This window comes from Diabrotica virgifera, chromosome 7 (genome assembly GCF_917563875.1).
Source record: "Diabrotica virgifera virgifera chromosome 7, PGI_DIABVI_V3a".
Classification (NCBI taxonomy): domain Eukaryota; kingdom Metazoa; phylum Arthropoda; class Insecta; order Coleoptera; family Chrysomelidae; genus Diabrotica; species Diabrotica virgifera.
This window is the reverse complement of record NC_065449.1, coordinates 89,414,320-89,430,283: the sequence shown is the minus strand read 5'-3', so window position 1 is coordinate 89,430,283 and position 15,964 is coordinate 89,414,320. Positions and strand designations below refer to the sequence as shown.

Genomic DNA, 15,964 nt, shown 5'->3' with positions numbered 1-15,964 from the left:
GTGTGTGTGTGTGTGTGTGTGTGTGTGTGTGTGTGTGTGTGTGTGTGTGTGTGTGTGTGTGTGTGTGTGTGTGTGTGTGTGTGTGTGTGTGTGTGTGTGTGTGTGTGTGTGTGTGTGTGTGTGTGTGTGTGTGTGTGTGTGTGTGTGTGTGTGTGTGTGTGTGTGTGTGTGTGTGTGTGTGTGTGTGTGTGTGTGTGTGTGTGTGTGTGTGTGTGTGTGTGTGTGTGTGTGTGTGTGTGTGTGTGTGTGTGTGTGTGTGTGTGTGTGTGTGTGTGTGTGTGTGTGTGTGTGTGTGTGTGTGTGTGTGTGTGTGTGTGTGTGTGTGTGTGTGTGTGTGTGTGTGTGTGTGTGTGTGTGTGTGTGTGTGTGTGTGTGTGTGTGTGTGTGTGTGTGTGTGTGTGTGTGTGTGTGTGTGTGTGTGTGTGTGTGTGTGTGTGTGAAAAAATGGCTTATGGCTTGGATGCGGGTCCGTTAGCCACAGATTTTTATTTTATTTTTACCTCAATTTATTAGTTTTGTTATTTGTTATTATTTATACCTATTTCACTTAAATGACTATATTTGTTTTTTTTTCAAGTAGTTTATGAGTAATTTAAATATTTCCATTTTATGACAACTTATTAGATATTCTATACTAATTGGAAAATGAACTTGTGTTTGTTCTAAATTGTAATATAATTAATTTATATATCTCTCATTAATTTTGCATTCAAAGAAAATATGGTTCAAATCTGTAATCGAAACATTATCACAAAAACAGACTGATGAATTAACTATTCCTAATTTGTGCAGATGTGACTTTTTGATAAAAAAGCTCCAATTATAATATAATCTAATGTTGTACAAAAAAAGTCGCATCAACCTCTGAGATTATTAGCGACGTATGATATACACATGAGATAGTTTACTTAATATAGTATCTAGTATACAGTGATGAGCGCGCTAATAACCGGCAAAATAACGTAAAAGATGGAAAACATAATACATTGCGAAACAAAAAGAGATGAAACTAGTGGAGGTGGAAATTATAGTTATAAACGTATAAATCAACATTACATTACATACTTTCCCACCTTTAGACGTGTGAGAAGAGTATGACAACAGGGAACTTGCATAAATTTTTAAATTCGAAAAAAATTTTATAAATCACAACAGAACATAATTTAAAACATGTATCACAGATAAAAAAATTTTGTAGGTCTTTCGTTAGGCCCCCAAAGGCGATTAAAAATTCAAATTAAAACAGGTGACCTAAAACGCGTCGTGACGTCATTCGTTTGTACATTACATTTTTACAACAAAGTAAACAGAATTTTAAATTAGACGTTATAAACGTCAGTAGAAATTACATTTATTTGACGTTACAAGTGTTTTGATCGTTTGAACTATTCATAGAAAACTGTACTTTTACAAAATGGTTTTATTTTCCGTAGTAAACCTTTTTTCCTTTCCTTCAATAACTATATCAAACTCCAATGTCAACAAACTGGTATATATTATTACAATGACATACGATAAACGTTATTAAAATATAAATATTTTTCCTTTATTTCGCGACGAGGTATACCAAAATAGGTGAAGGCCAATAAACTAAAGAAGAAGAAGAAGAATATACCTAATTTTAACCATAAACGGAACCATATAGTTAAACTGAGTGACGTCACGGGCCGTTTGACCTATTTTAAAATACCGAAGACTTTAAATTTGTACTTCTAAGTTATTATGAGTTTTTGAAGCGTGAAATTTTGGAAATCTTATTTTTATACAAAACTAAACATTATGTAATAAAAAAAATGTGCAAGTTCCCTACTGTCACTGTGCCAGTAGAGTTTTATAAAATACTCCAGTCAGAGAAGTTTTAAGGTGGGAAACTATGTAATGTACTGTTAATTCTTTATAGGATTATGACGATAATTTCAACCTCCACTAGTTTCATCTCTTTTTGTTTCGCAATGTATTATGCTTTCCATCTTTTACGTTATTGTGCCGGTTATTAGGGCGCTCATCACTGTATAATACTAAAGATAACAAATATTAAATTTTGTTAAATACATAGATATTTTTAAGGAATTTTACCAAATGTTTTTAAGCAATTAAGATTAGGATTAGGAGAGCAGTTGGATAGTTTGTGTAAACTTGGTTAATTTGATACAGTCGACGTATTCGTGTCAGCTTCTTTATCCTCGAATTTGAGTTTTGTGAGTTGTTTCGTGAATTTTAATGAGCGCTCGGATGTATATGAATGGATTTTGGATAAGAGTTGTCTATATGCTTGAATGCCTTCTTCTTTACGTGCCATCTCCGCGACGAAGGTTGGCAATCATCAATGCTATTCTCACTTTTGACACTACAGCCCGAAAGAGTTCAGGTGAGCTGCATCCAAACCATTATCTGAGATTTCTCAGCCAGGACATTTTTCTCCTTCCTATGCCGCGCCTTCCTTGAATCTTTCCCTGCATAATTAATTTTAGGGGTTCATATCTGTCACCACGTGTTATGACCCAAGTATTGAAGTTTTCTTATTTTGATGGAAGTATCTCCAGTATCTCCCTGCTGTTCTGTATTCTCTTTAGTGATTCCTCATTGGTTATTCTTTCTGTCCAGGAGATTCTCAGCATTCTTCGATACGTCCACATCTCAACTGCTTCCAATCTATTGGGGCATTGTTTCTGTTTCTTGAGAGTCCATGTCTCCACACCATACAAAAGAACAGAAAATACATAACATTTTATTACTCGCTTTCTATTCTAAGATTTAGGCTAAGGTCTCTACTACATAATATTTGTTTCATATTAGTTAATGCACTTCTAGCCTTCTCTATTCTAATTCGGATTTATTTGGTATAATCGTTTGTTTCACTAATGTTTGTCCCTAAATAGTTATAATTCTGAACTCGTTCTATCGTTTTATTATTTACGTGTAGATTGATGTTTCTAATATTTTTCTTTGACATAACGATGAATTTCGTTTTCTTTATGTTTAGTGTCAGTCCACATTCTTCACTCGTTGCAACAACCTTATCTAAAATTCTTTGTAGATGTGTAATAGTTTCTGCTATTAGCATTGTGTCATTGGCGTATCTAATTTCACATATGGGTAGGCCATTTATTTTTATGCCTGGTACTTCATCTTCTAATGCTTTTTTGAATATTTCTTCTGAGTATGCGTTAAACAGTGATGGCGACAAGACACAGCTCTGTCTAACGCCTCTTTTGATTTTTATTTTATTGGTGTTTAAATTATTTACTCTTATGACAGCTTCTTGTTCATAACACAGATTATTTATTATTCTTGTATCCCGTGTGTCGATGTTCTTTGTTCTCAGGAGTTTTATTAACGGATTATGTTTCACCATATCGAATGCCTTGTTATAATCTAGGAAGTAGACATAGATGTCCTGATTTACATCTAAACATCTCTGTATTAGCACATTTACTGCAAATAATGCTTCTCTGGTTCCTTGAGTATTTCTAAATCCGAACTGAATTTGTCCTTAAATGTCTAATGTATCTCTATTTATAACATTTTTTGTTCCTTTTGTGTTTTCAAATAAATCAACTGTTTCGTCGAAATTAATATTTGTTTTTTCGCAATTTAATAATTGTTTAATTGGTTGAATTAGCGTTTCTAAAGGTATTGTCAATATTTTTGTTTTTATTCTTTTTTTTTTCTGGGTTGACTTTGAAAATACATTGTCACTAGCTGATAACTCAATAAGAGGTGTTAGATATATGTCAAATTCTTGTGGTGCTGGATGCTCTTTATTTTCATTAACAGAACAAGAATTATTTTGTAGACTGGAAGGTGAAAGGTGGTTAGTTATGGTTGTGTAGGATGATGCATGCGTTATAGACTACAACAAAGCATTTGGTAAGGTAAAACATGCTCGAATTATAGAAGTACTCAAAAACAAGAATCTGGATATGAGGGATGTAATATTGATATCAAATTTGTACTACAGCCAACGATCAAATGTGAAAATTGGCTGAGAAATGTCACAAGAAATGGAGATAAGGAGAGAGGTCAGGAACGGTTGCATACTGTCGCCGTTATTGTTTAATGCTTATCCTGAAGAAATCATACAAGAAACTTTGATAAACGAGACAGTCTGCACAAAAGTGAATGGAAGTTTATTTAAAAACAATAAGTATGCCGACAATACAGTCATAATAGTCGACAACTTGGAAGACTTAAAAGAGTAATAAACAAAATATTAAGATATAGTGAAAAACACGGACTCTCCCTTAACATCAGAAAAACTTAACATCAAATTTATGAAAATTAACAAGAAAAACAATACAAACTAAATGTTAACGGTAGGTGGCCAGCAGATTGAGAGAGTAAAAAATATACTTACTTGGGAACGGTAATCACAGAAAATAACGATTATACTGTAGAAATAAGTGAGAATTGAAAAAGGACCTGCCAACTTCGTGAAAATGAAAAATATTTTATGCAGCAAAGATTTGACATTGGCCCTCAGACTAAGACTAATTAAATGTTATGTACACAGGGTGCTTTAGAATATTACTATTGTGCTTTATTATTTTATGGAGCAGAATCATGGACATTAAATCGAGATGCAATAAATCGACTTAACGCGTTTGAAATGTGGACATTTAGAAGATTGTTAAGGATTTCATGTGTAGCTAGAGTAACGAATATAGAAGTGTTAAGGAGAATAGGCAGAGAGGGAGATTGAAAACACAATAAAAGAAAGGAAATTACAATATCTCCAACATGTGATGAGAGACGAAAGATATAACATCCTGAAACTCATAATTGAAGGAAAAATAGAGGGTAGGAGGGGCGCATGAAGAGACGCGGTTCTGGTTGAAGATCCTGAGAGAATGGTTTGGTTGCAGCTCAAGGCAACTGTTCAGAGCAGCTGCCTCGAAGGTCAAAATAGCCATGATGTTTGCCAACCTTCGTTGAGGAGATGGCACTTAAAGAAGAAGAAGAAGGATGATGGGGCTAGTGAGGTGGGCATATTTGTTTTGGATATCACTGGTATTGCATGAACTACATATATCGTACTATGATATATCGTACGTTGTTATGTGGGTTGTGGGTGATGTTTTTGGTGGTGACGTTGAATTATTTGATATATTTGTAGAGGTACATGTGTTGTTGAAGGTGTAATAACAGTCGTTTTTGCTGAAGATTCTGTAGTAGCTTCGTTTCTGTTTTTGAAAGTGTAGCAGTTGGGAGATATGTATCTTAGTGATTTATGTTTACTGAGCAACTACTGGACATGCGTTGTTTACAATGGAAACATACGTTGTTTAGTGTCAAAAAAATTCTAATATTAGTCTGGTCATAAGTTATTACAATGGAATCGGGAATTGGGATTGTGGATGGAGATTATGTAAATATGTCGACGGAAACTAAGTCCATGTTTTTATTCAGGATGGGTGGTTCCTATTCGCAAAAAATGGCATTTATGGAGTTAGTTTTAGCCCTAAAATTAAAAATTATTTCTCTATTATCTTATGCAGGATAGTAAGAGATACATTGGGTATTAGGAGTCTTTCACTTGGAGTAATAATTATTCTATGAAATTGAATATGTGTATTGTTCACAGTGATGAAACCTCCACTGTTTGAAAAAATTCATCTATGACTTGTTTGGTTGACAAATAAATACAGATACGATTGTTTGTGATTCTTGATGAAAAAAGAATATATTTTTGACTAATAAAAGAACCGACTGCTAACAAGTAATCTTCAAATTTAACATTATTAAGAGAATTAAAGACTATTGCTTGTATTTCGGATGGATAGATTGGTTCTTGCTGTTTACTGGCTATAGCTGAGTAAGATAAAGGTGGTTGTGACGTAGATTACGATAATTCATCGCCATTATTAGTAATATCAAATTCCATTTTTAATCACCATTTGTTTATAAAAAAAAACGACCTGTTTCGCTTCAGGTTTTGGTAGTTACCGTTGCCGACAGAAAACTGGTGTTGAAAAAAGGCTGGTATAATTTATTTACGGCATTTATAAGATTGTGTGGTTATAAATTATTAACAAGTAATTAAGAACTTAATAGAAAAGAGTGTTGAATATAACAAGTCATTAGTCCTAATATTTGTTGACTACGAAAAAGTTTTTGACACCATAAGTCATCAAAAAATATTAAAAGCCTTAACAGAGTGTCGTATAGATCATCGTTATATAAACATGATTAAATACATATATCAAAATGCGACAGCAAGCGTGAAACTGGCAGATAAGAAGACCAACGCATTTAAAATAAAACAAGGAGTGCGACAGGGAGACACAATTTCGCCAAAATTGTTTACACCTTTATTAGAGCATATGTTTAACAACGCAAATCTGAGAGAAAAAGGAATTAATATCAACGGAGAAATACTTAGTCATTTGATATTCGCTGACGATATTGTTCTTTTTGCTGACAGCATCGATGATGCAGTATCGCAACTGGAGAAACTATACCTAGCCTCCTTACAAGTTGGATTAAAAAACAACCATACAAAAACGCAAATCATGACAAATCTTGTGTTAAGCGGAAAGATTTCAGTAAATGGCATGCCTATTGAAGAAACCACTTCTTATAAGTAGGTACTTAGGGCACGACATACGCATAGGAAGAGATAATCAAACGTGCGAACTAAGCCGCCGCATAGGACTCACTTGGGTGGCATTCGGAAAGCTGAGCTATGTCCTTAAGTCAGAACTACCTATGTGTCTCAAAAGAACAGTATTTGATCAATGTGTGTTGCCAGTACCTACCTATGGTGCAGAAACTTTAACATTAACCAAGAAAGTAAGAAATAAAATTTGTGTTACCCAAAGAGCCATGGAACGCTCAATGTTAGGCATTTCTCGTCGGGATTACGTTCGAATTACGAACAGGGAGATAAGATGGAAAACAGGAGTGACGGATGCCATAGAAACAATTATGACCCTAAAGTGGAACTGGGCTGGACACAGCTAGAATGTCGGATAACAGATGGACACAGCGAATAATAAACTGGAGACCAAGACAAGATGCATATCGAAGTAGAGGTCGTCCGCCAACCAGATGGTCTGATGACATCAAACAGATCGACAGAAACTTAATGCAGACAACACAGGACATAAATGCATGGAGAAGACTGAGAGAGACCTATATCCAGCAGTGGATAGATCCGGGTTGAATGATGATGACGATGATGATGTGGTTATAAATTACTTATTAATAGTAAAATATTTTCTCAAGGATAATTTTTTTCAATACACAATGCACCAACACTCATAGGCGGTGGTTATATTGGATACGGGTTCGTACGAAACTTTATTCGTACGAATTCGTACTAATTTAAGTCGTAAGACAGATTAGTTACATTAGATGTGACCTATTCGACCTATGATCAAAATCGATTTTTCGCATTTTTGCATAAAATTTTATTTTTGAACATGTTCCACCAATTCTGGACAAAAATATACTTCATATTCGGATTCAGCGACCTGGAAAATATAAATAATGACCAAAATATGCCATTCACCTGTTATGGCCGCTTTTTCGATTTCAAAGCCTCAAATTAGGGGTGTACCGCTCACCTATATATCGTATCTTATGACTTTTCCATTAGACTAATAGGAAAAAGCCACGATTGCAAAATTTAGTTGGTGGTTCGGCCATAGAGTTTTTTCTTAATAGTTGTCTAAACTTACTTGATAATTCAAACAGAGGTTTTTCTTTGCCACCATACTCCCTAGGCAATATTTCTTGTGGTATATATTTGAACAAATCTTCTATGGCTTTGTGTACGTATATCTAAAAGACATTTTTTTATATTAATTATTACAATAACAATAGGAATTTATAGAATAAAAAATGGTTTTCCAGCTGTTTGCTTGGTTGAAAAAATAGCATTGCAGCGTTAAGAAAAACGAAGATGTGTCTCTAATTATTTTTCAAATGTGACAAATAAAAATGTGCCTACCTTCTCCCTTAGTCCTTTGTGCAGATATTTTCGATAAAGGGTTATTAATGACTCAGCATAATTTGGAGCATTAATTATGTGCATTTCTTTCATATCACTAGCCCATAATTCCTAAAAGGAGAACTGAATATAACGATATAGTATACAAACATAGGTTATATTTTTAAAAAGATATATAGACCAGTAAGGATCTGTTTTTAGGTGGATGTGAGAGGTGGCATTCAGATTTTTGCGGATAAGGTTAGGTGATAACTTCGTTAATAATAATTTATTTATGCTCCTTCTCAAATATGCCCGGAACATTAATAAAAAAAATTAAATATTTAAAAATTTCAAAAAATTTCGTTTTTTTTTTCTACTTTCTTTGCTTATAACTTAAAAACTATTCATTTTAGAACAAAGTCCTATAAGAGTAAAACAAAGATAATTAAATTTTCTATCAGATACGATTGGTTAAATTGTCTTAATTTATCATCCTTGCTTCAAAAAGCAATAAATATAAAATAAGGGGGCAAAACAAGCCTGTCTTTATTCAATGATTTTCTATCACTTAGGTTACACTTGGAACTTTCCTAATTCGCTTAGAGAATTTTTGTAATGTGCTAAAACCGTACACCAAATTTCATTAAAATTGACTTACTAGATTTTGCATATTATTTTGCAATCTAAACTTTTTTTAAAAAATTAAAAATTTTTAAAATCTTGCACAGCAAAAACTAGAACATAGAAAGATTTGTCATTTTTTTACATATAAAGAAGTACTCCACCTATCTAATGCACTTTACAGAATTGAAATCGGATTATTTAAGCAGCCTCAGCAACGTTTTAAAGTTATAAACAATTTTTTGGCTTATAAACAAATTAGTGCTATGGCCAGGAGGGGTTGCTACAGGCTCCTTTATTTAGACGGATTTAACCAAGTTTTTTTATGTATTTTGACCCGTAGCACACGAATTTTTTGGGTAACTGTTGATCCGGATGTCTATAAGATTGATATAAACAAAGAACTTGAGGAATTACATAAAATCGATTTTTCGCAAAATAAAACATTTTTTTGTATATCTTGGGTAATTCTAAGCAAAAAATGTTCCTACAAGTTTTTTCGTAGGAAGCATAGTTTTCGAGATAAACGCGGTGGAACTTTCAAAAAATCGAGAAGTTGCGAAATGTTTGAATTCGAATTCTGCTGATAGCATTTGAAAGGTTAAGTCAAATTATACCGGTTTTAATTATTTGCATTGCTAAAAATCAATTTTTTTATTATTAAACAAAGCTATTTGTTTATAAGCCAAAAAATTGTTTATAAATTTAAACATTGCTGGGGCCACTTAAATAATCCGATTTTAATTCTGTAAAGTATGTTAGATAGGTAGAGTACCTCTTTATATGTAAAAAAATTAGCCAACTTCTAAATGGTCTACTTTTTGTTCAGAAAGATTTTAAAAAATTTGAACTTTTTTAAAAACATTTAGATTGCAAATTTATTATGCAAAATTTATTAGGTCGATTTTAATGAAATTTGGTATACGATTTAAGTATATTACAAAGAATTTCCCAAGTGAATTACTAAGGTTCTAAGTGCCACCAAAGTGGTTAAAAAATATTGAATAACAACAGACTTATTTTGCCCCCTTATTTTGTATTTATTGCTATATTGCAGAAAAGGTAATACCTTAAGACATTTTTTGCCAGTCGTATATCATACAAAATTCATTTATCTTTATTTTATTTCTTTACGACTTTGTTCCAAAACGAATCGTTTTAAAGTTATAAGCAAAGAAAGTAGAAAAAAATCGATGTTTTTCGAAATTTTTAAATATTTTAATTTTTTTATTAATGTTCCGGTCATATTTGAGAAGGAGCATAAGTCAATTATTATTACTGAAGGTGTCACCTAACTTTATCTGTACAAATCCGAATGCCACCGCTCACATCCAAAAATAGAGGTTTTTTCGCAGATCCTTACTAGTCTAATAGGTATAGTACAAAATTTGAATTAAATAGTGTTACACAAATATGTTTGTACGTTTCAGAAACAACTCTTTTTGGGACTTTGTTCAAGAATTCACCTTCATTCTGATCTATTTTTTACTTGGCTTTTCCAATTTTCATATTTAAAATTGAGATTTTGTATAATTCCCAAATTCTTTGCCCCATTATATTTTAGTTTAAGCCTTTGTACATCATGCGTCTTAAAATTTTTCTTTCAAAGGTAGCTGACTTTATTTCTTCAATTTGAGTGTCTAGCTTTCAGATCCAAATGTGAATGGATTCAGATATCATGTTTCTTGTACTTGTTGTTTTAATTGCATGCATGTATGCTTGTTTTTAGACTCATTGATTTTCAAGCCCAGTCTCTTATTATTTTCTTAAGTGTAACCTTAAATAGTATGCATAATAAGGTATCTCCCTCTGGTTTTTTCTTTTCACATCGATTTTTTCTATTATTTCGTTTTGTATCCATATGTTAATTTCCAGTTTTAGTGTGTCCTTCAACAATATTATTATTAGTTTTTTGACTATTTTACATGTGTCATCGCTTGGATTAGAAATTCTCAACTTATTCTCAAGTTGTATTATATATTACTTATAGTCCAGTCGGGTTAGACGAATAACAGGCCTAACCATGCATTACGAGCTGCCACAAATTTTATTTTTCTAATCTTTAGGAAGAGGGTCAATAGTAGTGCAAATTTAAAATATCCATTGAATCAGTGGCGGCTCGTATCACTTTAAGAAGGTAGTGCCAGAACTCGGGCAGCCGCCAAAATTTTTAGTGACGGATTCACGATATTGTCAAAAAAGGTATACTTACAACAAAAACTAAAAAAATATATGCGCGGATACTTTTATCTTATGCATCTTATGTTTATTGATCTGAGGTACCAAGCAATTGTCAAACATTGATCAAAACAGTTCCGTAAATTAATTAATAATAAAAACCTCTTAACCTACCACCAGCAATTACTGCTGATAGTGCTTGAAGATTGTTATTACGATTTAGTCTCTATTTACCAATTTATAATAATAATACTATTTCATTATTCACACACATGCACAAATTTTTGTAATGTCACTTTTAAAGTTTACGATATATGAAGCTGATTCTTCTATTTTTTGGTTGCAAAGTTTTCAATGACTTTATTATTAAAATTATCAATACAATTTACAAAATGCTTTTCTGCAGATAGCATACCTAAAGCACTATGTTTTAACATCGAAAAACAGCGTTCTGCTTCAGATGTTGATATAGAAATGGTAACTAAAATACTTAAAATTTAATAGTTTCTTCAAATGTGATTTTAAGTCTTCCCTCTACAATAAAACCGATAGTAATACCGATAATAGTAAAACCGATAATACAGTACCTACTTCTAATTCAGTTTAAAATCGAGTTTTGCTTAAAAATTAAAATTGTCTCCATGTTTCATTATGAAATGATTCGGAGAACTGATGCTTATAAGCAAAAACTTCTCCGACATAAATAAATTAGAAGCAACTAATGCCCGGTTGCACCAACAGATCTTAAGCTTAAGTCGAGAATATCATAAGAATTAATATAATATAATTATAATATGTTACAATAAGAATACCATAATATAATAATAGATATAATTGATAATAAGGTAAGAATCTAAAATTATGGTGCAACGTAAGTGATACTCAAGGAGGCCCTATTTATAAGTAGAGATTAGCTAAGCTGGAGCTTAAAATCTGTTGGTGCAACCAGGCATTAATGTCCGGAGAAGGTAGACCTTAGAAAGATCTGGTACTTTGAATAATATGAACATTTAAGTCGTTGTCTAATTCGGCGGTAAAATTGACCAGCTCCTTAAATATGCCTCTATTTTCTGAATTTTCTTTTTCGTCGTGACCTCTTAAAGCTAACTCGAAAGCTCCACAAAACCTTATAACATTTGTAGTTTTTTTTAAACATTTAAAAAAAATATTCTTAAAAATTTAAAATAGTATTCTTCATTGTCAATTAATAAACTAAACTTAAGAAATAATCAAAATATTATTTATACTACACCCAAGATCATGATGCACTAAAAGTTTAATTATAAATACAAAAACCTTTTAACAGAAAATATACATAATAAAAGCGACAAACCAGCACGTAAAGAAACTCCACCTCGTGCCCGGCACAGAGATTCTCAATTTAAGGTATACTAATAGTCCAATATAGCTTTTTCTCTGTCACTTACATAGAATGCTCGTAAAATCTTTCTCTCTTTAGTCGTGCCAGTACTGACCTTTGGCAAGAAGGAGATTCTCCTGTCGAATAATCTCCGCTGTCGGCAGGGATTGTATTACGCCCATAGTTGCCATATTTTATAAAATTTATGAAGATCAAAAGAAATAGACACAAAAAATTAACAGGAATTAAAAAGTTTTGAAGATAAAAAAGATGTTTCTGCATAGTTAGCAAGGTAGTGCCATGGCTCTATGGCACTACCTCACGACGGGCCGCCACTGCATTTAATGCCGCCGATACGTTAGCCGCCATCTTGATTTTAAACGAGAACCGTTTTTGCTCAACACCTCCGCCATTTTCACCTTTTGGACAAAAATTATAAGAACTAAAATTGTTGAAAATATGATTTTCTATAATTTCATTGGTTACAATTTTTTCGTGATAAAATTTTGCTAAAATCAATATTTAAGGTAGTACGTATGCGGTAAAATCGCGAGAGTAGGAACCGTATGGTTTTACAGCAATTTTTTTTGTTTAATATCTCGGCCATTTTCAACTTTTTGACAAAAAGTGTAAGGACTGAAACTGTTGCAATTGTGATTTCTTAGAATCTTTCGAGAGAACCAGTGGCGGATCTAGGAGGGGGAATGGAAAAATTCAAACCAACAGGGTCCAACATTTAAAAAAAAATGTTGAAATATAACAAATATATCAGCTAACATGAAACTTAAAAGATCGACAGAAAAATACAACCAATAAACCCGCTAGTTAATAAAATTAAGTGAACTTAATGCATATAAGTTATTATTTACTTGTGTCTCATGTAGTTTGGTTGGTGTTTCATTGGAAGTTTCAAAAATTGTATAAAATATAGTTCTCTTCATTTTTGTTTATGTAAAATTATCTTGTAAAGTTAATAATAAATAAGACAATTCAATAATTATGCGTCCCCTCCAGTTCCGCTACTTTGCCCTTAACTCGGAAAATATTGATCGCATAAAAAAATTATGGAAAACAAGAAATTGCAGGAAATTGCATTTCCAACAATTTTAGTTCCTACCATTTTTGTCGAAAAAATGAAAATGGCGGAGATATTAAGCAACAACTGTACTCCTTTAAAATCAATTGAGCGGCTAACGCAACAGCGGAATTCAGTCGCGATTTTAAATTTGCATTACTATTGACCTCCCCCAAAGGATAGAATTAAAAAATTTGGCGCAGTTCAGAAACAAGATTCAATTCAAAAATTATTCTCCCCCCACCCCTTTTTACTATTTTCCCGCTTAACTTAAAAAATATCAACCGCACGAAAAAAATCATATTTGCAACAATTTTGGTTCTGGCCATTTTTGTCTAAAAGTTGAAAATGGCGTAGATATTGAACAAAAACAATTGCTATAAAATCAATCAGGTCTTACGCTCGCGCCTTTACCGCATACGTACTAAAATATTAATTTTACCAAAAAAAAACGAAAGAAATCAAAAGTGTATAAAATTTAATTTTCTTCATGTTTTTATAGGTATATTTTTGTTGTAAAACTAATATTAAACGTGTTAGTCGTTTCAATAGTCGTTCAATAATTATGCTCTAACTATCACTATTTTACGCCAAAACTCAGAAAATATCGACCGCACGAAAAATATTGTAATAAACAAAATTATAGAAAATCATATTTTCAACAATTTTAGTTGGTATAATTTTTGTCGAAAAGTTAAAAATGGCTGAGATATTGAGCAAAAACAGTTATCGTTTAAAATCAAGATGGCGGATGACACAACGGCGGAATTCGGTCGATATTTTATAATTACCCTACCATTGACCCCCCTAAGGATTAGAAAAATAAAACTTGGGGCAGCTCGTAATGCAAGGTCAAATGCTATCCCGACTGGGCTATTATATTATATTTAGAGAAGGAACGGGAAGTAAACAAATAATGGCTAGTATAGTGTGGGAACGTGAAATTCTTCAAATGATAATATGTCCCTTACAGAGACAAAGTGACAGACAGATGGAGGCGCAGACACAACAACGAGTTGAGAGTCTCTCTTCGGAAAGAAAAACCTGGTCAAATATTATATCAAAGCCAATAGACTGAGATGGGCAGGGATGTGATACGCAGTAACGACAATCGCCTTAATATACGTTTTGTTTTTGAAAGGCAAGATGGGAGAAGATCTGTAGGATGGACTAGAAAAAGGTGGAAATACGCAGTCAGAGAAGATCTGGAGAACATGGGAGTGAGACAATGGGAAATAGTGGCACCAGACCGACCAACATGGAAGACAATAGTAAACGCGGTAAAGACTCAAGAAGAGTTGTAACTCCATTGATGATAATGATGAACTACTTATATTATCGTAGGTTCTTTTAAGGGAAGATATGGTGTTTGTACATATCGTGTTATTAATATTTTTTTTGAATGTTGGTTTTGTGCAATGAAGAATATAGTTTTTATGTATTTCAGGCAGAATTATTTTGTGCCTCTTTTGCTATTTTCTGGACATAAATGGCAAATTTTTCATTTTCCCACAATCAGATAGATTGTATTGTTTCTGTTGTAATTAGTAATAAGCAAAGTCAGGCAAATATGCAGGCTGAAAAGGAAGATATATGCGCATATATATGCATATTATTTGTGTCAAATATGTATGTATATGCATTTATTTATGTCAAATATGCATGTGTATGCATGTATTATTTGTGTCAAATATGCATGTATGTACATAATATTTTAAGTATGAAAGTTGCTGTGGTACTATTTTATTTTTCACCAATTCTTTAAAAAGTATAAGTGATTCGGAAAAATCTACTGGCTTCAATTCAGCAAAAATTTGTGCATAAAACATTGCAGCCTCTAATCATGTTCTCATCTAGTAACAATAGGTTTTAGTGGAAGAGGAAGATTCGGCAAATGTGCTTTATACAACTGATATCTTATAGGTGCTTTAAGAAATATTTTTTTCATATTTTATTTCTAATTTCTTCTGCTACCTCATTTAAACCATGTTCTAGGCAAGTTGTATGTACTAAACGTGGATAAATTTTTCTTTCAAATTGTTTCCTACTTTAAGCATGTAAGGTGCAGCATATGAAAGAGAAAGAAAACATTTTCGTTGGGAACAGCTAAAGGAAGAAAAAAATTGCTAAACTGTCTTGAAAAAACCTTAAAACTGTTACCTAGCGCGTTGGTTTTATTCAACTGCTTGGAAGCAATTAAATGCGACATACAAGCTTGCTCATTTTTAAGAGATCCGATTAATAAATGTGCGTTATAACGTCCAGAAGAATCAATTGTTTCATCCACACATACTTACATAAAAATAATTGTCTCCAATATCTAATTTTATTTATTCAGTACCGCAGAATATACCTACAGAATCGACCTCGTTTATTATTAAGCTTCTTTCATTTGGAATTATTCCATTTGCAGTATTTTCCAAGAAACATTCGCAAATTTTCGTTTGATAATTTGGACAAAGTTATATTTTAGCTTAACAATGCTTCGAACCAATCATGGTTAAATAAATGTCTCTTGCTCACTTGATTTCCGATTAGTTGATTTTGAGCACCTAGATATCGAATCTTGCTTTTTCTCTCCCAATTCTAATTTTTTTTACCAGTGTGTAAAGCAATTTTGCAATGCTGGTAGACCTGGATCCCGCGTACCAAAAAAAAGTTGATTAATAGCAAGCTGAAAATTTGTTAATAGCTTACCGGTGTCTAGTCGGACAAACTTTAATGTACGGGAACATTGGAACAGGGGAAGCTTTAATTGTGGAACAGTTTAAAAACTTGGAACGTCAGATTACGA

The 15,964-nt window shown here is 32.6% G+C and overlaps 1 protein-coding gene across 2 annotated transcripts in view; it reads right to left on the bottom strand.

Moving 5' to 3' along the window:
* Positions 1–15,964, bottom strand: part of LOC126888090 (alpha-tocopherol transfer protein-like) — a 75,537-nt gene that overhangs the window by 11,787 nt on the left and 47,786 nt on the right. For both annotated transcript variants that reach the window (XM_050656113.1, XM_050656114.1), the window contains exons 4-5: positions 7,955–8,065; positions 7,683–7,785 (exon numbers count right to left, since the gene is read on the bottom strand). In XM_050656113.1, coding sequence (XP_050512070.1) covers positions 7,683–7,785; positions 7,955–8,065 — 214 coding nt within the window. The remainder of the gene's footprint in view (positions 1–7,682; positions 7,786–7,954; positions 8,066–15,964) is intronic.